Source organism: Lynx canadensis, chromosome A2, assembly GCF_007474595.2.
Source record: "Lynx canadensis isolate LIC74 chromosome A2, mLynCan4.pri.v2, whole genome shotgun sequence".
Classification (NCBI taxonomy): domain Eukaryota; kingdom Metazoa; phylum Chordata; class Mammalia; order Carnivora; family Felidae; genus Lynx; species Lynx canadensis.
The window spans coordinates 20997773-21019495 of NC_044304.2; the positions used below are offsets into that span (position 1 = coordinate 20997773).

Consider the following 21723-nt stretch of genomic DNA (forward strand, 5'->3'; position numbering starts at 1 on the left):
ATTTTTATTTTGACAGAAAGAGTGGGCATGAGCGGGGGAGAAGGACGGGGGTGGGGGGGAGAGGGAGAGAGAGAGAGAGAGAGATTGACTGATTGATTCCCAAGCAGGCTCCATGCTCAGTGCAGATCTTAATGCGGGGCTCGATCCTATGACCCTGGGATCATGACCTGAGCTGAAAAGCTGAAATCAAGAGTTGGATGCTCGAGAGACTGAGCCACCCAGGTGCCCCATGTTGATTTTTTTCTAAAGGTTTTATAGAAGTTCTTCATATGTGAAGGAAATTTGATCTTTTTTTTTTTTTTTGAATGTTTATTTATTTTTGGGACAGAGAGAGACAGAGCATAAACGGGGGAGGGGCAGAGAGAGAGGGAGACACAGAATCGGAAACAGGCTCCAGGCTCTGAGCCATCAGCCCAGAGCCCGACGCGGGGCTCGAACTCACGGACCGCGAGATCGTGACCTGGCTGAAGTCGGACGCTTAACCGACTGCGCCACCCAGGCGCCCCGGAAATTTGATCTTTATGTATTACATACATTGCAAGTATTTTCCTAAAAGTTGTCATTTATCTTTGTTTCTGCCTGTTTTGGTTATGCGAACATTTTCAACTTTTACATAGTCCAATTTATCCCTGTTTTTCTGTATGGGTTCTAGGTTTATGCCAAAGGTTATCAAAATTTCTTTCTCATCATTTCTTTTGGTATCTTTGCTGTTTCACTTTATGTTCATTTAAACCTGTAATTCATCTGGAAATTTATTCTGCAGTTGATGTGAGGGATGAATACAAGTTTATTTTTTCCAAATGTCTATGCTCTTTCCAAATACCACTTAACAGAAAAATCCATCTTTTCCCCCTTACCTGGGATGTCACCTTTATCATAAGTTAATTTATATTTGATTCTACTGCTAAACTTTCTATTCTGTTCAAAGAATCTGTGTATTTATATCATATAAATAATTTTAATGATATTTTAATATCTGATCAGGACAGACCCTCACCCCCTATTATACTTTTCATATTTTCCTGATTTTTGCTTCTCTTTGAGATTTTTTTTTTTAAGTTTATTTATTTGGGGGGTGGGGCAGAGAGAGAAAGAATTCCAAGCATGCTTTGCACCATCAGTGTGGAGCCGGAAATAGGGCTTGACCTGAGCCAAAATCAAGAGTCAATGCTTAACCAACTGAGCCACCCAGGCACCCCATTATTTTAAACATCAGTTTATTTAAGTCCCAAATTCCTCACAAGAAAATTCCCATTGGTACATATACTGGAACCACATTAAAGATTAACTTAGGGAGAATGAACATCTCTATGATGTTGAGACTTCTCATTCAAGTACACGGTATGCTTTTCAATTTGTTCAAGCACTCCCTTTTAAATGCATTAAAAGCAGCATTTAAAAACTTTCTTTATACAGATGTGGCATGTATCTTGTTAAATTTATCCCAACATGTTTTATCTTTTTATTATTATTCAATCTCTTAAGGCAGTTGCTTTGTTATCCATGTTATACTCAAACTTACCTTCCTTCTCTTTTTAATTTTTTTAAACTATTTTTTTTTCAAATGTTTATTTATTTTTGAGACAGAGAGAGATGGAGCATGAGTTGGGGAGGGGCAGAGAGAGAGGGAGACACAGAATCCGAAGCAGGCTCCAGGCTCTGAGCTGTCAGCACAGAGCCGGAGGCAGGGCTCGAACCCACAGACCATGAGATCATGACCTGAGCTGAAGTCGGACACCTAACCAACTGAGCCGCCCAGGTGCCCCTAATTTAATATTTTTATGTTTATTTTTGAGAGAGAGAAAGACAGAGCATGAGCAGGGGAGGGGAGGAGAAAGACACAGATCCAAAGCAGGCTCCAGGCTCTGAGCTGTCAGTACAGATCCTGACGCGGGGTTCAAACTCATGGACTGTGAGATCATGACCTGAGCTGAAGTCAGACACTTAACCAAATGAGCCACCCAGGTACACCACATTTTTTCTTCTTCTAAACGTTAATTTATTTTGAAAGAGAGAGTGTGAAGGGGAGGGCAGAGAGAGACGGAGAGAGAGAGAATCCCAAGCAGGTTCTAGACTGTCAGTGCAGAGCCCCATGTGGGGCTCGATCTCACAACTGTGAGATCATGACCTGAACAGAAATCAAGAGTCAGATGCTTAACCAACTGAGCCACCTGTGAACCCCCCATCTTCTCCTATTATGGAGTAATTCCTAGTTGATCCTCCTGAATTATCACCTCACTGTAGATTTTGTTTCTTACTTTTAACTGTGCTGGCTAGTACCTCCACAACACAGTTAAATAACAATGATAAGAACACCCTGATTTTGCTCTTGACTTTAACAGGAGTGTTCATAGCTAATAACTTATTAAACATTTACATGCAAAATAGCTAAAACATGGAAAAACAGGTCAGAAACATTTTAGAAGCTGAAAATGGCTATAACTATTATCACTGCCTCTGACTTACAGCACTTGACTTACACAATCCAAAGCCTTTTCAATTCAGAGGAGGCATAGTTACCATTTTCCATATTTCACAGAAGGAAAAAGAGAGATTTGGAAAAGGTAAGAATTGTGCTCATAGCTAAAGAGTAAAATTGACTGGTAGCCCTGGAATGGATGTGGTCTCTCTGTGCCCTGACCTGGGCTTCCTCCCAGGCCTTCAGAAGACATGGAAAAGATAAAAGCTTAGAAAGCTTCATTAAAAAAAAAATTTTTTTTATATGTTTTATTTTACATTTCAGAGAGAGAGAGAGAGAGAGAGAGAGAGAGAGAGAGAGAGAGAGAGAAAGAGAATGAGCAAGGGAGGGACAGAGAGACATGGAGACACAGAATCCAAAGCAGGCTCCAGGCTCCAAGCTGCCAGCACAGAGCCCAATGGGGCTCAAACTACTGAACCGCGAGATCATGACCTGAGCTGAAGTCGGACTCTCAACCGACTGAGCCACCCAGGTGCCCCAGGAAGCTTCATTCAACAAAGCATACAAAACTGATAAAAACCTGCTGGATTCTGACTGGAACTACAACGAATTAGATAGATCGATATGGGAGAAAATGACTTCTTTTAATACTGAACTTTTGGAGCGCCCAGGGTGGCTCAGTGGGTTAAGCGTTTGACTTCGGCTCAGGTCATGATACCATGGTTTGTGAGTTCAAGCCCTGCGTCGGGCTCTGTGCTGAAAGCTTGGAGCCTGGAGCCTGCTTTGGATTCTGTGTCTCCCCCGTCTCTGCTCCTTCCCTGTTCATGCCTGGTCTCTTTCAAAAATAAATAAACATTATAAAAATAATTTATAATACTGAACTTAACAGCTATACACATGATGAATCACTTCATTAATTTAGGTCTTTTTTGATTTCATTCAATCATTTCCTCAGAGGGTTGTGTGTGTGTGTGTGTGTGTGTAGAAGTCTTATACATCTTTTTTTAAATTTTTTCTTTTTTTTAATGTTTATTTTTAAATTTTTTTTTTCAACGTTTTATTTATTTTTGGGACAGAGAGAGACAGAGCATGAACGGGGGAGGGGCAGAGAGAGAGGGAGACACAGAATCGGAAACAGGCTCCAGGCTCTGAGCCATCAGCCCAGAGCCCGACGCGGGGCTCGAACTCACGGACCGCGAGATCGTGACCTGGCTGAAGTCGGACGCTTAACCGACTGCGCCACCCAGGCGCCCCTTAATGTTTATTTTTGAGAGTGAGAGAGCGCAAATGGGAGAGGGGCAGAAAGAGAGGGAGACTATATCCATAGTCTTATACAACTTTTTAAAATATTTATTCCTAGGTATGTAACATAAATGGTGTATTTTTAAACTTCAACTTTCTGTTCATTGACCACAAATAAAAGTATAGATAATCTTGGTATTTTCATTTATTAATTCTAAATGTTTGAGAGAGAGAGACTGCACATGAGTGGGAGAGGGGCAGAAAGGGAGAGAGAACCTGAAGCAGATCATGACCTGAGCCAAAACCAAGAGTCGGATGTTTAATGAACTGAGCCACCCAGGCACCTCTCATTTATTAATTCTAATAGTTTATCCAAATACCTTTTCAATTTTCTATGTACCTAATAATCTCTTTGCAAAACCTAATTCTTTTAATTTTTTCCTTTCTAATTTTTAAAAACCTTTTAATTTTCTTACCTTAGTAAGAACAGTTTTTCAATTAATGCAGCATTAAAAAAACCTACTATGAAGAAAACAGAACTGGCAAATAAATTAGGAATTGACATGTTTCAGAAACCCAGGTTCCTGGAAATTTTATGATCCAAGTGCCTAGGCTGGAGGTACTTTCTGTCAGGTGTGGCCATGTTCATTCCTAAAAGCAACTTCTCTGTGGTTGTCTGATTACTATTTAAGTTACTGAAGGCAATGAACAAAAAGCATTGTTAGCAAAACAGTACTGTCTCCTGAGTGAAATATGCCCATCAGGTCTACATTACAGAAGATGAGAAATGCACAAGCCGGGCTGAAATCCCATTTTGTGACCACTAGATCCATTTCCTTTTGGGGAATGCATCATCTCAAGATGAAGTAACCATACATCTCACTGCTTTCCTGGTATCCTGCCTAATAATACTAGCACCTCTTTTCACTCTCAAAAGCGTTCCAAACACCAGTACAGAAGTAGAAGTGAAAAGACCCAGGTTTTAGTTTTGGCCATGTATTGGACAGTAACTTCAATTTTCTGAGAATGACAGCATCTTTAGTACGGGGTCATGGTGAGAAATAAGTGAGAGCCTGGATATGTGGTTTATAAACTACAGAGTGCAACAAATTCTACTAAGCGTCTATAAAAAGGAATTACTCCAAATGATGTTTGGCTGTTTTCCAGAGTTCTAATAATGTCGATTCTGACAGCTTTTGTGGGCTTTTCTCCATGTTTCTGCGAGGGAATGGCCCTCAAATCTTCCTACTTCACTATTTTCACTGACATCATTTGGAAAACTATTCCAAAAGATGGAGAGTAGCTGGTTTGTAAGTAAGCTGTAGTGTTAACTCTGGGCTGGAAGAAATGCAATAGCTGAAAATAATGACAGTATATGATGCACAGAACTACGTTTGAGCAGCAGAGTGCGTGTGAACACTCAGGATGACTGAACGGAAACCTCAGCACGAGCCCTGCACATTTCTGGATCAGGGAGAGTAACATTGCTAGGGTTAAGAGTCCAAGAGACTAGAAGTCTTTCAACTCCTTCCCCCGAATCCTACCTTATTCTTACACATTCCCCATCCTGCAGCTGCAGGGACTCCTCCAGTGCATATGCTGGCCCACATAGCTGCTCTGCTCACACCCAGACAGGACTTCCCATCTGCTCCAAACTCCATCTGAGCACTGTCTAGTAGACCTACTGTGAGTGTGCACCCAGGCACCTCAGGGGGCTCATTCTCTACCACACCCTCCTGGTCTGCCCCAGCCACCTGGCTTTCTTACTGTTATCTCAACCATACCCAGCTACTTTGCCTTAAGGGCTTTGCATTTCATGTTTGCTGTGCCTAAAATGAGTAAAATCTCAGACACAGGCACACTTCAGAGATATTGCACGTTCAGCTCCAGATCACCTCAATAAAGCAAATATCATAATAAAGTGATTGAAATGATTTTCTGGTTTCCATTAAAAGTAATGTTTACATTATACTGTAGTCTATTAGGTGTGCAATAGCATTGAGTCTAAAAAAACAATATATATACTGTAATTAAAAACCACTTTATTGCCACAAAATGCTAACCATCATCTGAGCTTTCAGTGAGTTGTAATCTTTTTTTTTTTTTTTTAATTTTTTTTTTTCAACGTTTATTTATTTTTGGGACAGAGAGAGACAGAGCATGAACGAGGGAGGGGCAGAGAGAGAGGGAGACACAGAATCGGAAACAGGCTCCAGGCTCTGAGCCATCAGCCCAGAGCCTGACGCGGGGCTCGAACTCACGGACCGTGAGATCGTGACCTGGCTGAAGTCGGACGCTTAACCAAGCTGCGCCACCCAGGCGCCCCTTAAGTAAACTCTACGCCCAACATGGGGCTCAAACTCATGACCCCGAGATCAAAAATCACATGCTCTACCGACTGAGCCAGCCAGGTGTCCCCATCTTTTTGGGGATAGAGGGTCTTGCCTTAATGTTGATGGTTGCTGATTGCTCAGGATGGTGTTTGCTAAAGGCTGGGGTAGCGGTGGCAATTTCTTAAAATATGACAACAGTGAAGTTTGCAACATCAGCGGACTCTTCCTTTCACAAATGATTTCTCAGTAGCACGTGATGTTATTTCATAGCGTTTGACCCACAAACTTCTTTCAAAATTGGGAGTTAATCCTCTCAAATCCTGCTGATGCATTATCAACTAAGTTTATGTGATATTCACAATCCTTTGTTGTCATTTCAACAACCTTCACAGCATCTTCACCAGGAGATTTTGCCTCAAGAAACCACATTCTTTGCTCCTCCATAACAAGCAATTCCTCGTCCATTAAAGTTTTATCATAAGATTGCAGCATCTCAAATATAATAGCAATCAAGTTTGAAATATTGTGAGAGTTACCAAAATGTGACACAGGAACATGAAATGAGCAAATGCTGCTGGGAAAATGGCGCCAACAGACTTGCTCCACACAGGGTTGCTGCAAACCTTCAATCTGTAACAAACCTAGCATCTGGGAAGGGCAATAAAGCAAAGCGCACTAAAACGAAGCATGCCTGTATTTGGGTGGTTTTCTCCCTGACTGCCTTCAGGGCTCTATTCACGTCACCCATCAGAAATGCTTTTGGTGACCATATTACCTACAAGACCTCCCCTCAACATTTTGCTCTATCCTCTTCCTCTGCCTTATTCTCATTCAGAGCTCTAATTACTACCTGATGTTCTAGAGATTTAATTTTAATTTACTTACTGACTCTGGTCTGTTTACTGTTGTATACCTAGCACCTAGACCAGTGCCTAACACAGGAGGAGTATTCAGTCAACTGTAGCAGAATCAATGTGATTAAATGAAAAGGCAGAAATACGTACCCAGAATACATGTCATGGGGCAGGTTTCTTCCAGATTACTCAGAAACACTTCTTTTTTGTAGAACATTTTTGTGGGCTCATGTTCTGTCTCTTCTGGGTGAATGAAGATAGGGCCATAAAAATATGCAGCTCCATCTCGGACCCATACCTTTTCAATTCTTGGGGGAAAAATGGAGAAATTCCATTAAAATGAATTGACAGGTTTCATTCTGGAAGGATTAATCTACCAAAAATTCTGCTAGCCAAAAACCTAATGATATTTACTATTTAAAAAAAATAAAAATTTGAGAGAGAATGAGCGTGAGTCAGGGAGGGGCAGGGGAAGAGGGAGAGAGAATCTTAAGCAGGCTCCACACCCAGTACAGAGCCTGACATGGGGTCCATCTCACGACTGTGAGATCATGACCTGAGCTGAAATCAAGAGTGGGATGCTTAACCCACTGAGCCACCCAGGCGCCTCGATGATATTTACTATTTTAGAGAAGTTTCACTGACTATTTTGATAAAAAGACAATTTCCTTGATGTTTCGTCCTTTTTGAGCACAGGAGAAGATACTCAGAAAGAGAAACAAACATTTGGCTACTTATCTAAGGGGAAAACAATTTTAACACAATACTAAGGCATATCTCCCAGGTGTTTTCCCTGAGATGCTCATGGTGAAACAAAACTAAGCATCTGTCACTGGACTTGTCAGCCAAATACACACGCAAACCATCGATATTTGGGGTCAGCTCACATGAATGGCAGATATTCCTGTAAGGCAATGGTTGGTTCATGACTTTTGAGTGCCAAGATATAAGAGCCCTTCACCCCTTGAGAATCTGACCAAAGCCAGATACTATCTCCCTAGAAAAAAATAAAAATTCACATGTGACTGCTATGTGCCAGGTACTGTATCATTCCTCACAACCACCCCACCAGCTTGGTATTATGGTCTCCAATGTCCTGTGGTTCCTAACAAGAAGCAGTATCCTCATCTCAGTTACTGGTAACTCCACCTTCCAGTTCTTCAAGACAAGAGACAGAAGTCATCCTTGACTCCTTTCTCTCTCTCAGACCCCACATCCTATTTATCAGAAATCCTATTAACTCAACCTTTTAAAACAGGGTCTGACTACTGGTCTCAGCCATCATCGTTTGCTGCCTGGATTACTGCAACAGCCAGCCTTCTAGCAGATCTCCTTGCTTCTCTTTGATCCTTTAAGTCTATTCTCAACAACCAGTAGGCAGAGCAATCTTGCTAAGAACTAATTCAGCTGTCACACTGATGCTTAAAAGAATCCAATGGTACTCTTTTTAATTCAGTAAAAGCCCAAGTGCCTACATCGGTCTCTGAGGTCCACAAGGGTTGCACTGTATGCCATGGCCCTCATCTCCTATCTAACTCAATGCACTGCTTACTCCCCCTGTAACAAACTCTCCTGATTTGACAGGCCAGGAACGCTTCTCTCTCAGGTCTTTATCTTGGCTGTTCTCACTTCCCGGAAAGCTTTCCCCCCGGATATTCACATTACTCACTCAGTTTCTTCGTTGACTCAACTATTAACTCTCAGTGAGGCCTATATACATCACCCTGCTTAAACTTTTGCACCTCCTCACTGTGACCACGGCATTCCTGAGTGTTCTCATACTCTTATTTTTTCATGACCTAATGTACCTTACACTTTACTTATTCATGATTACTGTTTGTCTTCCCACTGGAACAAAGATCCCGGGCACTAAGAATGTTTGTTTTATTCACTAATATAGCTTCAGAGCCTGGCAAATAGGTTTGTAATAAATGATTACTGAATGAGGAAAAAATGGAATGAGGAAACTGAAGCTCAGGGAAGTAAATCATTTGCCTAAGGACATGAAGCTAGCAGGGTTGGACTTACACCAGGATCTCTTGGAACCAACTACTACTCTTAACCACTATCCTCTACTGCCCAATTCTGTACCTGACTCCGTCACTGCTATTTTATGCCATGCAAACACTCTTCCATCCATTTACTTGTTCAACCAATATCTGAGCCCTTACTATGTTTCATGAACTGTATGCTTGAAGCAGGGAAGACAAAGGTGAGCAAAAAGACAGGGACCCTACTGTCAGGGCATTTGCAGTCTGGTATGGAAACCTGACAGTAAAATAACATGACAAGTGCTCTGAGAATACAAGGACACCTAATCCAGTCTGGAGGGTACAGGAGAAGCTTCCTTAAGGAAGTGTCATCTTAAATTGAAGCTAAAGGGAGTTCATCATGTGAGGTGGGCAGGGAGATTTCTGGGTTGAGAATTGAGTAAATGGTAAGAGAAGAAAAAAAAAGTTCACAAGAGGAATTTAAAGAAGCATGGCTAGAGACAAAAGCAGGGCAAGGGTGTGCAAGGAAGCTGGGGAAGTTAACAGGATTGCAGGGTGTTGGGGGGGGGGGGTTGATGATGACGTGTGTCTTCATCCTAAAGAGTGATGAATTTCCACTTGCTCCAAATCTCTCCGACCCAACTACATCTTCGCTACTTCAGTAACACTCACCTGCCCACACGTGGGCGCACCAGGCCATGGGACTTGATGAAGACACAGTCACCAACCTTCAGCCACATGTCATTGTAACGGAGCTGCTCAAAGTAGTGGCAACCTGGCTCACCGTTTGACATTTCCACAGGGACATCTTCTTTCTCCTGTGGTAAAGGAAACTGGTTGAAGAGAGGCAGCTCACAATCAAGTAGACAGAGAAGGTAAGAAAGGAAAGTTGACTTTCCATCATATTAACTTAGAAGACAAAAATAACCATAAATAGAAGTTTTGATGAAGACCAGAAACCAAAAGATTAGGGCACTGAAACCAAACTAAGTCTTCTCAAATAATGCATTTATTTTAAATTTCTAGTTAAGTTTCACAAAATGTTACTCCAAGATGCTTTTATTCCCCTAGTCCAGTGCAAAAAGAGCACCGGAGAGGACTTAGCAGCATTCAGGAGCAGCCTCACTCATGCGTTGCCATGGAGGATAAGGAGCAAATACTGCATAAGCTTCCTCTTCACCACATTTACTGAGCTCTCAATGTCTTAGCATTAACAGCTGATAGATTTAAAATGATCATTTTGCTTTATTCTAGCATGGAAAGGAATAGTATAGCCTCTGTGATACAAACACATACTCTCAATTTACAAGGTCTGTCACCTACTGGCTACTGTGACATTAGGCAAATTACTTGACCTCTTAGGCCTTAGTTTCCTCATCTGGAAAATGAAGACAGTGTGCCTATTACATGGGATTGTTAGGAAGCTTTAAGGATATTCTCCCCATTAACTACACAGAGCAATGCCTGACTTATGAAAAGCGCTTTAACAAACATTATTGTTTTATAGTGTTGGCAGAAAAGGGGAAAAAAAGAAAAACAAGTTCTGATCTGATGCAGATAGTGGGCACAGCACGAGGTGTTGTAAACATATTAATTTCAAAACATATAAAAGCTCCTCGAGGAAACCCCAGAACCCCCAAGTTTTCTACTGCACCTCCCCGAGAGTATCTGAAACTTCAAACAAAAGTCTCTCTTTCAGAAGGTCCAAATGGTTTGCTTCTTTCTTCACGACTATAAATGTGCAATCTAAATGCTCCTCCTGGAAAACCCTTAAGAATGAGATGTGCTGGATGAGGGACACCTGCAGGAAAGGGAGCTATAAAGTGACCCCTGAGAGTAAGAATAACTTTTTCTTTCAGGAATGGTCTGTTCTGAAGTTCTTTTCTTTTTTTTTTTTTTTGTAAAGTCATCTTCCCGCCCAATGTGGGGCTTGACCTCACAATCCCAAGACTGAGAGCTGCATGCTCTACCTGCTGAAGGTATTCTTTTAAAAAGTTCCAGGAATGACCTGTTTTGGCCAGGCAGCATTAAAGTAGATAGGAGACAAGAACAGGAAAAAAAAAAAAAAAATGTGTGCACAGAGAGGACCCTGGGGACTTATGAATTCTAAGAAAAAATTGCTAACTTGGACGTAAATTTAAAAATTAATTAATTAATTTAAAAAAAAAGAAAAAGAAGAAATCTATGTTATTCCCACACTGGCTTCCTTTGGTATTTCTTATTCTTTCATAATTAACGTCTCCACAATTCCCAGACATACTGGTAAAGTGTAAAAAATATCATGTTCCTTCCCAGGCTCCCTTTCTCTTGTAAAACTGTTAGGACACTGAAATGGACTCAAAGAATTCAATATTTTCCAGTTTTTATGTTAACAATATAAAAGTTTTATCTTTCTTGATTATATAAAAGAAGTACATTCATTGGCAACAAGTCAACATTACAGCATGTAAAACTTAAAAACAATCTTCTGTGATCCAACTCCAGAGATAAGCACCTAGTTTAGCACACAGCAGTGTTACATGCTGTTTTCATTTTCTCATTCATGTATGTAAATATACATTTTTCTTTGTTTTGAATAATGATGGAACTGCATCCCATTCTGCTGCCTGTTAATCATGAACATCCTCCTACCACAGGACTTGGAAAATTTTCCATGTGACATATTATAAACCTATTTCACTGCTTTCACTGGCCGTACAGCTGGCATGCTATGGATGTATGACAACTTACTCAATTCCTATTCATGGCATTTGAGTTTGGCCAAGGGTTTTGCTTTACAGGTAACACTGATGTCACTCCTTGTAGACAACCCTTTGGTGCGCCTGAGTACTGAGTTGGAACACATTCCCTGGCATCAAACTGTAGGGTCAAAGGGAATGCCATGGATGGGTGAGAAGTGTGCTGCCCACACCCACATCAGGTGTGCCCAGTATTAGCAGTCTTTAGAACTCCTGCCAATCTGCCAGGCATTTAAAAACATTTTACCTTTTTGGCTGTCTTCCCTCTTACAAATCATCTATTTGGTCCTTTGCCTATTTTTCTAGTGTAGCTTTTTTCCTAGGTTTCCAAGAGCTCATTGTGTTAAAAATGGCAGTCCTTAGACTCTTTTATTAAACTAATGGATATTTTCCATTGTACACTGATAAAATGCCCCCCCCCCTTTTATGGATACTGGATTTTATATCATGTTTAGAATGGACCCATTCCAAGCTTATAAATACATACATACATACATAAAAGAATATAGGTAAATAATAGTAAATATGCTTATGTTAGCAACTAGTACTCTGGTTTTTTTTTTGTTTTTTTATCTTTTTGGAATATCAAGAGAGAATTCAGGTGGGTTTTTTCCTTTCTTCTTCTTTTTCTTTTATTTTCAAATGGCTACCAGTTTTTCCAGTATCATTTGATTCCATCCTCTCCTGCTGATTTAAAATCCTACCTTTATATTCTAGATTTTAGTTGTGAAAAGCCTATTCCTTCCACTGACTGGTCCTGAGCTACTATCCCAATTTTTTAAAAATGTTGTTTTATAAAATACAATAATATTTAGCAGGGCAAAGCACTCTGATTACTTTTCTCCCTTCTTTTCCTGGTAACTAACATGTTTACCCCTTCATTAAGAATGCCAGCACGGGGCGCCTGGGTGGCGCAGTCGGTTAAGCGTCCGACTTCAGCCAGGTCACGATCTCGCGGTCTGTGAGTTCGAGCCCCGCGTCGGGCTCTGGGCTGATGGCTCAGAGCCTGGAGCCTGTTTCCGATTCTGTGTCTCCCTCTCTCTCTGCCCCTCCCCTGTTTATGCTCTGTCTCTCTCTGTCCCAAAAATAAATAAATGTTGAAAAAAAATTAAAAAAAAAAAAAAAAAAAAAAAGAATGCCAGCATAATTCTGTCAGGTTCCAAAAACAAGTCTTTCATGTCCATAGACTGTTTCTCTTCCCATAGGTTCCATATATTCCTTTTAAGGTTATTTCTTTTTTGTTGTTGTTTGTTTGTTTGTTTAGAGAGAGAGAGAGACAGAGAGACAGAGTGGAGTGGGGAGGGGCAGAGAGAGAATCCCAAGCAGGCTTCCCGCTGTCAGCACAGAGCCTGATATGGAGCTTGAACTCACAAACCATGAGATCATGACCCGAGCCGAAATCAAGAGTCAGACACTTACCCAACTGAGCCACCCAGCAGCACCCCCAAGATTATTTCTTAATGTATCCTGTTAAGATGAATCAGATATTTTCTTCTACATGACTTTCCTAACAGCTGCTAACGTGTATTCAACATTTTTATCTTACTTTCAAAAGTCTTGTTTATATAAGAAAGCTATTGACTTGTATATGGACTTTGAAATTCCTATTTGTTGAATTCTTGGTTTTCAAAACTTTAATTTCTCCCCCATTATCTGCAAAAAAAAGTTTTGCCTCTTTATTGTCAATATTTTTACTATTTTGTTTGTCTTCATTGGCTACTTTCAGAAAAATAAAGATAATAGTAGAGCAAGCACGTTTAGGTGTGAGAAACAAATATAATTTTAAAAAATCACTTTGAGGAAATATCCATCTAAAGACTTAAATAAATGAAGACAGTTACTGTACTTTATCAAATAATTTCTCCTTAGATCTATTAATGCAATGAAATGTTTTACTGAATTTTCCTAATTTTGACCAATCCTTGCATTTGTAGAATGAACTTCCACCTACTTGGTCATATTGTTCTTAAATAACTAATTTGATTTCATTTATAAAAATATATTTTCTCCAAGTATTTTTTGCATTAATATTCGTAAGTTAGACTGAACTATAGCTTTTCCAGTTTTATTTTGTCAGGCTTTGAAATCAAGATTATTCTGGTTTTGTAAAATAACTGGGAAGTTTTGTTTTCTATGCTCTGAAAGAATTTAAACCATAGTATAATTATAGGTCTCTTAAAGGGTTAAAAGAACTCACCTACAGAATTATCTGATCTGAGTACTCTGTGATTAGCTCTCAAGACATTAAAAAAAATTTCTTCTTGTTGTTGTCCACTTACGTGTTACACCTCTTCTTGATGCCACTTTAGTGATTTATATTGTCCTAGGAAATTATTCATTTTATTCAGGATTTCAATTTATTAACAAAATTTACAAGTCTTTAAATTTCTTCCATATTTATATGTCTGAGCTTAATTCTCTTCTTTTTTTTATTAGGAGAGTTGGTCATTTATTTCACTGGACTTGTCAAATGATTAGCACTTGGATTCACTTCTTTCTTTATTATTCGAGAGAGGGAGGGAGAGGGAGAGAGGACGTGAGCGCATGCATGCACGTAAGCCAGCAGGAGAGAGGGGAAAAGGAGGAGAAACCGAATCTCAAGCAGGCTCCGTGCTTAGTGTGGAGCCTGACACGGGGCTCAATCCCATGACCCTGAGACCACGACACGAGCTGAAATCAAGTCAATCGACTGAGCCACCCAGGCGCTCCTATTTAATTTTTTTTAAAGCAGGCTGCATGCCCAACGGGGGACTTAAACTAATGACCCTGAGATCAAGAGTCTCATGCTCTACTCACTGAACCAGTAGGTACCCCTGGATTTACTTTTCAGTTCTACTGTTGTTTTCTAAGTATTAATTTCTGTCTCTTTTATAGTTCCCTTCTTTCTGTTTATGTAAGGTTTTATGTTGTTGCTCTTTTTCTAATTCTGATTTTGAATGCTTTATTCATTTATTTTCTGGAATAGGTATTTTGAAGTGTAAAATTCTTTTCTGTGTGGCTTTTAGCTACATACCTTTTCCAAGTTAAAACTGTCTTCAGTTCGACTATCCTCTGAGTTGTCTGTGTTCTTCTCATCATCCCCTTTATCTGCATTTGCAAATACAGAGGCCACTCGAACCACAGGCAAGGGCACATCCCGAGGGACAAACCTCACTGAACTGATGGGCATGGTCCACAGTTTAATTTTCTTAAAAGATTTGGTTTTGGCAGAATACCGTGATTCACAGACAAAAACATCCTCATCTCGAAAGTTTTCTGGGCATAATTTAAAGTATTCCTGGGAGATATAATAAAATTAATAAGTTAGGTGAATATTCTGAAAACCAGTCAACCATAAAAACCAAAACCACACATCAATCAAGCAAACAAACAAAAGCTAAACTGTTAAGACTTTTTGACAGTTAACCACAAATAGTAAATGGCTAGAGATGTAGGAGCAATTTCTTGCTACAAAATAGCCTTATTAAATACACACCCTTTAGCTTATTTAAAAAAACTTTTTTGTAATGTTTATTTTATTTTTGACAGAGAGAGACAGAGCATGAGTGGGGGAGGGGCAGAGAAAGAGGGAGACACAGAATCCAAAGCAGGCTCCAGGCTCTGAGCTGTCAGCACAGAGCCTGATGTGGGGCTCGAACTCACAGACCGTGAGATCATGACCTGAGCCGAAGTCGGACGCTCAACTGACTGAGCCACCCAGGTGCCCCCACACCCTTTAGCTTATTTAGCTTACCAACAGCCCTTTTGAAAATATATTAACATTTCATAATACAGCTATAACGTTCTTGAAAGCTTTGGGGCAGGGGTCAATGTGCCTGTATCAGATAGATACACAAAAAGTATACTTTATTACCTAAAAGAGCATACTGACAGTTTTCAGAAAATTATCTTTCAGAAAATGTCATCCTCAAAAATTAACCTCGCAGTATAAAAAAAACTTTAAGCTAACTGCATTCAACTATATATGATGTAGGCAGCAAATGGTCTTCCATCATCATGATCAGATTAATTTCTTCCCAAATCTTTTACACACAGCCATACAGATACAGTTTAAAAAAAAAAAATCAAACGGTTTAAAACAGAGCTTCTAATTTGTAAATACTGATTTTTCCGTGTTCGTAAATTTTATTTTCATGGAATGATTTGTACTTTGGGAACTAATGAGTTTCTTACCTTGACAAACATGACCACACATTTTCCTAGAATTTTACTAACAGGAACTTTATTGTAATAGTCACTCTTAAAAACTTCTTTTTCTAGAAATTTTCGTGTAGCCAGATGGAATGTTTCATTTGGCCGATAAAACCAACAGCCATACAACCATTTTTCACCTCAAAAACAAAAAGGGAGGGAGGGAGGGAGGGAGGGAGAGAGAGAGAGAGAGAGAGAGAGACAGAGACAGACAGAATTACCATTAACAGAAATCACACATTCTTTGCAAAACGAGCAAATTCTCCATCTATTCTCTTATGGCCCGAACCCAACGATGTGCTTTTTAAGCCACAGGTCCTTAAAATAATTATCTTAGAAGAAATGATACTTGAAAATAATGAAGTATAAGAAGGCCTAAAAAATGCTACTCTCCCTCTCACATGAAAAGATAGGTAATATACCGGATGAGGAGGGTGATGAGAGCTGCTCCACTCTGCTGGGGCCAGGACACGGCCAGGGATGCATGCTTAAGAAAGATACCACATACTAAAGGACGAAGTTAGCACTCAGGGCAAGGGATGCAAAGCTGAGGGAACTGGATTGCCTGGATCACATTTCTGCCTGCTTCTGGCTTCATTAACTCCTAAGGTAAAGGCAACTGTTCTAGGACACCTTTTTTAAATCAAATTCTAAGCCAAGGCACATGTCTCTCTATAATTTATTCTTCACTTGTGATTTATACCAGACTGGTTTTGCCAGAAGCAAAACGTGAGCCTTTAGTTCCTGTGAGTCTCTGCCATCCTCCAGAGTTTGGGTGACTGGTTTTAATAAACACCAGTGGAGCAAATGAATCTCAGCTTCCCTTCAAGAAGATGCATTTCTTTTGACTCAATTGTACCACTCACTGGCCCAAGAGTGCTAGATCCCATGTTTTCATATAGTGGGTGCTTACTTATATTTACTGATACACTATAGAACAACTATTGTCTGAGTGACAGTTTTCTTCCTTGAGACCCAAGGAGGAGTAAAATAGTTACATGTCACCAATCTGTCCTTTGATTTAAAACGAACTTACCAGCAGAATCTTCCCACAGTCTCTCAATACAGACTATGTGTGGCTGCAGGCTGGCCTCCGCGGGCTCCACGTAGACGTAATCTCCAACATGGTACATGCTGTTCTTAAAGCTGCAGTCCTGACTGTATGTGCGGTGTAAGCCTGAGAGGCCTGCAGTGCCTGAGGAGTCTTCACTCTTTTCAGCTTCTTAGGTGAAAAAGAAAAAAAGGTTCCCATTCAAAGCATGTTGGAATCAGACATAGGATTCAAACAACACATACTACTACATTTCATTCTTTTCTAGACCTTCACGGTCTAGTGCCTTTTTGAATTATAACCGTCATTAATTTAAGTAAATCCATAAATAAAGGATCTACAGAATAAAAATAACCACCTTAATAATAAACGCTCAAGACAGTCATTCTGGATAATAATGAAAGGTATAAAGAAGGAAACAGGTAACCTGTAAATCATGTAATCCTGGAAATAATCTCATATGTACTTCCTGTTTATCTTAATGCCTCTGAAAAAATTTTCCCTAAGTTAATATATGGGTATGTCACAATTAATGGAATCTTAGAACTGAGAAAATACGAACATGCATATTATGCAATATAATGTGAACTATACATGTCTACACTAAAGACAGAACTGTGCAGTTCCCCTGAGATTAATGCTTTTCAATAGGACTTATTTTTGTTAAATAATACTTTTTAATGGCTCCCATACAAGCCATCATTTACAAATACCACAGGGTTTTTGTTTTTTAAGATAAAACTGTGCCCACATCTTTGATTACTTCTTTATGGTAATTTTCTATAAATAGGACAGCTAGAAAGAAGCATTTTAAATGTTTTTAAAATGCCTATTCCAAACCAACCCCCCAAATTCTGTACCAATTTAAGTCCCTCACTGTGTGGCTACAGGGTCTGTTTCTCCATTCTCACGCTCCAACATTTCTAATTTTTTAAAAGTTTTGCCAATATTGGTGGAAAATGTTATCTAGTATTCGATTAGTCAAATGAATCCCTGTAACATATACAAGAAATTCACAAGGTACTTGAGATTATACACCAACAAGAACATGGTCAACTGTATGGAAAAGGACAGAGAGAGTACAAAACCCCCAAATTCTAGAGACAGGAAACAGGATGATAAAACAACTCAGCTGAAAATATGAAAAAGAATGATTTAGAGGGCAGAGTCCTGAGCCATAAAGGACTATTTCTAGGCCTTGAAACTTAATGGTTCTGCCTCGCTGGATTTCAAGATTGCTTGGAATTGAAGGCCCTTTCCCTTCCATTTCTCCCTTTCTCAATGGGAATGTCTCTTAATTGTTATTCTACGCATGTCCCATCAATGTATTGTAGGAGCAAAGGACTTGTTTTTGGTTTCATAGGTCCACAGAGGGAGAGGAACTGTGTCCCAGGATGGGTCACACCCAGAGCCTCACCTATATACACCAACTTAAATGATTTAATTAAAAAAAAAATTTTTTTTAAACATTTATTTATTTTTGAGACAGAGAGAGACAGAGCATGAACAGGGGAGGGGCAGAGAGAGAGGGAGACACAGAATCTGAAACAGGCTCCAGGCTCTGAGCTGTCAGCACAGAGCCCGATGTGGGGCTCAAACTCATGGACCGTGAGATCATGACCCGAGCCAAAGTCGGATGCTTAACTGACCAAGCCACCCAGGCGCCCCTTAAATGATTTAAATAATAAGATTGGAGGCTTTTGAGCTCATAAAGCTGATAATATTTAGATGAGATTTTGATACCCGCCAGCAGGGTGTTATTGCAACAAATAACTAAAAAATATGAAGCGACTTTGGAATTGGGCAGTAACAGAAACTGGGAGAATTTTGAGCAGAGCAAAGGCCTCAGTTGCCTTGCATAGACTATGGTAGAGAAACGGACATTAAAGACTTGGCAGTAGAAGGCTCAGGTGGAAATGAAAATGTTACTGGAAAGGGGGTCCTTGTTACACAGTGGCAGAAAGCTTAGCAGAACTATGTCTGCAATTACTTGGATTCTGGCCTCCTGGGCTGATCTTTGGTTATCTTTCTCCTTCTTTGTTCATTTGTTGTTGTTCTACTACCTCTTGAGATTTCTTCCACTTCATCTTCTAATCCTTCTCTAAATGATTCCTTTCTGCTATCATTAAAAAAATATATATATTTATGTATGTATGTATTTCTTTATTTTTAGGAGAGTGCAAGCAGGCGAGGGGCAGTGAGGGGGACAGAGGACCTGAAGCAGGCTCTGTGCTGACAGCAGTGAGCCTGATGTGGGGCTGGAACTCACGAACTGCAAGATCATCACCTGAGCCGAAGTCAGACGTTCAACTGACTGAACCACCTGGGGGGCTCCTCATTAAAAAAATTTTTAAACGAATCAATTTGACATATATCAATGTGTAAATTTAAGCTGTACAACCAGTTACTTCAATACACTTATATATTGTTGCCACTACAGTGACACTTACCACATTACTTAATCATAGTACAGTACTATTGGCTATATTCACTTTACTGTGCATTAGCTCTCCATGGCTATTTACCACTCCTTACAAGGTTGTACCCTTAAACACCCTCACTCTTATCGCCTCACCCACTCTATTGTTTTTATTTAAAGGGGACCTTATTTAAAAAAATTTTTTTTAAGTTTATTTATTTTTGAGAGAGAGAGAGAGAGAGAGAGAGAGAGAGAGAATGCAAGCAGGGGAGGGACAAAGAGAGGGAGAAAGAGAGCATCCAAAACAGGCTCTGCACTGTCAGTACAGAGTCTGATGTGGGGCTCGAACCCAAGAACCATGAGATCATGACATGAGCTGAACTCAAGAGCCAGATGCTCAACCAACTGAGCCACCCAGGCGCCCCTCTGCTATCATTTTTTAAAAACAGTTTCATTGAGGGCGCCTGTGGCTCAGTCAGTTAAGCATCCGACTCTTGGTTTCAGTTCAGGTCATGATCTCAGGGCTTCTTCGTGAGTCTGAGCTCCATATCAGGCTCTGTGCTGGCAGTGTGGAGTCTGCTTGGGATTCTTTCTCTCTGCCCCTTCACCACTTGTGCTGTCTCTGTCTCTCTCAAAAGTAAATAAACTTAAAAAAAAAAAAGTTTCATTGAGATATAATTTACACAACATACACATACAATTCCCCTACTTCAAGTGTGTAATTCAGTTTCTTGGTATGTTACTAATTTAAAAAAGTGTGATAATATACCACATAAAATTTGCCATTTTTTGACCATTCTTAAGCACGTATTTCAGTGGCATTAATTACATTCACAATGTTGTGCAGTCAGAACCACTTCCTATTTACAAAACTTTTCATTTCAAACAGAAACTCTGTAACCATTAAGCACATTTATCATCCCCACCAGATCCTGGTAACCTCTATACTACTTTGTCTCTAAGACTTTGCTACTCTAGGTACCTTATGTAAGTGGAATCATACACTATTTGTCCTTTCATGTCTGGCCTATTTCAGTTAGCATAATGTTTTCAAGGTTCATCCGTGTTGTAGTATGTCGTTATCACCATTTCATTACATTTTATGGGGGAATAACACTCTATTGTATGTATATGTACCACATTCATCCGTTGTTAATGGACACTTGGGTTGTATCTGCCTTTTGCCTCTTGTGAATAATGCTGTTCCGGATATTGGTATACAATTATGTGCAGGAGTCCCTGCTTCCAGTTCTTTGGGTATACACCAGGAGTGGAACTAATGGATCACATGGTAATTCAACGATTACCTTTGTAAGGAATTGCCAAACTGTTTTGCCATAATGGCGGTACCATTTTACATTCCCACCATCAATGTATAAGGGCGCCAATTTCTCCACATCCTCAACAACACTTGCTGGCTGTTGTTTGTTTGTTTGTTTTTTATAACAGCCATCCTAAAAAGAAGTGGTATCTCAATGCAGGTTTGATTTGCATTCTCCTAATGATTAATGATATTGAACATTCTTCATGTGATTACGGCCATCTGTACAATTTCTTTGGAGATGGCAGGTCTATTTCCATACTTTGCCCAGTTTTGAATTGTTTTGTTACAGAATTTACATATCCTGGACATCAGACTCTTATCAGATGTATGATTTGTGAGTATTTTCTCTCATTCTGTTGGTTTGCCGTATTTTCAATTTCCAAGAAATTTTCTGTTCTGTGACTATTCGTTTTTATGGCCTCCTGTTTTTATTTTATGGATGCAGTAGCTTGTCATCTCTCTGAAGGTCTAAATCTTTATCAGTTTTTTTTAATGTTTATATGTTATTTATTTATTATTATTATTTTTAATATTTATTTATTTTTGAAAGAGATAGGGAGAGCACAAGCAGGGGAGAGGCAGACAGGATCTGAAGCAGGCTCTGCACTGACAGCTGAGAGCCCATGTGGGGCTCAAACTCATGAACCCCGAGATCATGACCCGACCTGAAGTCAGATGCTCAACTGACAGAGCCACCCAGGTGCCCCTAAATGTTTATTTTTGAGAGAGAGAGGGAGAGCATGAGCGGGGGAGGGCAGAGAGAGATGGGTACAGAGGATCTGAAGCAGGATCTGAGCTGACAGCTGACAGCAGACAGCCGGGCATGGGGCTCACACAAACTGTGAGATCATGACCTGAGCCGATGTGGGATGCTCAACCAACTGAGCCACCCAGGCACCTGTTTTTGTTTTGTTTTTAAAATTTTTCTCCATCTGCCTTGTTTTTTTCCAAGGCCCTTTTTCTCTTTTTGTTTTGTTCTCTATCTTGCATCTTAGAGGTTTGCCTTAAATATTTGATCCTATTTAAATTAAGTACCTGCTCCTATTTAAAAGCAAAATACTAAAAAAAATGACTAGAAGCTCTTTATGTACATAATTTTGCCCCACTGCCTGATCCATTTCTCAAGAGAAAAATCTCCTGTCTCAAAACTAGAAGCCTGAC

At 39.9% G+C, this 21723-nt stretch overlaps 1 protein-coding gene across 20 annotated transcripts in view; it reads right to left on the reverse strand.

Moving 5' to 3' along the window:
- PBRM1 (polybromo 1) overlaps positions 1-21723 on the reverse strand; it is a 116733-nt gene that overhangs the window by 18668 nt on the left and 76342 nt on the right. For 13 of the 20 annotated variants that reach the window (XM_030306967.1, XM_032592248.1, XM_032592252.1 and 10 more), the window contains 5 exons: positions 16805-16990; positions 15751-15908; positions 14591-14854; positions 9512-9657; positions 6999-7156 (listed from right to left, as the gene is read on the reverse strand). In XM_030306967.1, coding sequence (XP_030162827.1) covers positions 6999-7156; positions 9512-9657; positions 14591-14854; positions 15751-15908; positions 16805-16990 — 912 coding nt within the window. The remainder of the gene's footprint in view (positions 1-6998; positions 7157-9511; positions 9658-14590; positions 14855-15750; positions 15909-16804; positions 16991-21723) is intronic. The other 7 variants (XM_030306986.2, XM_030306976.2, XM_030306973.2 and 4 more) reach the window with 2 other exon arrangements.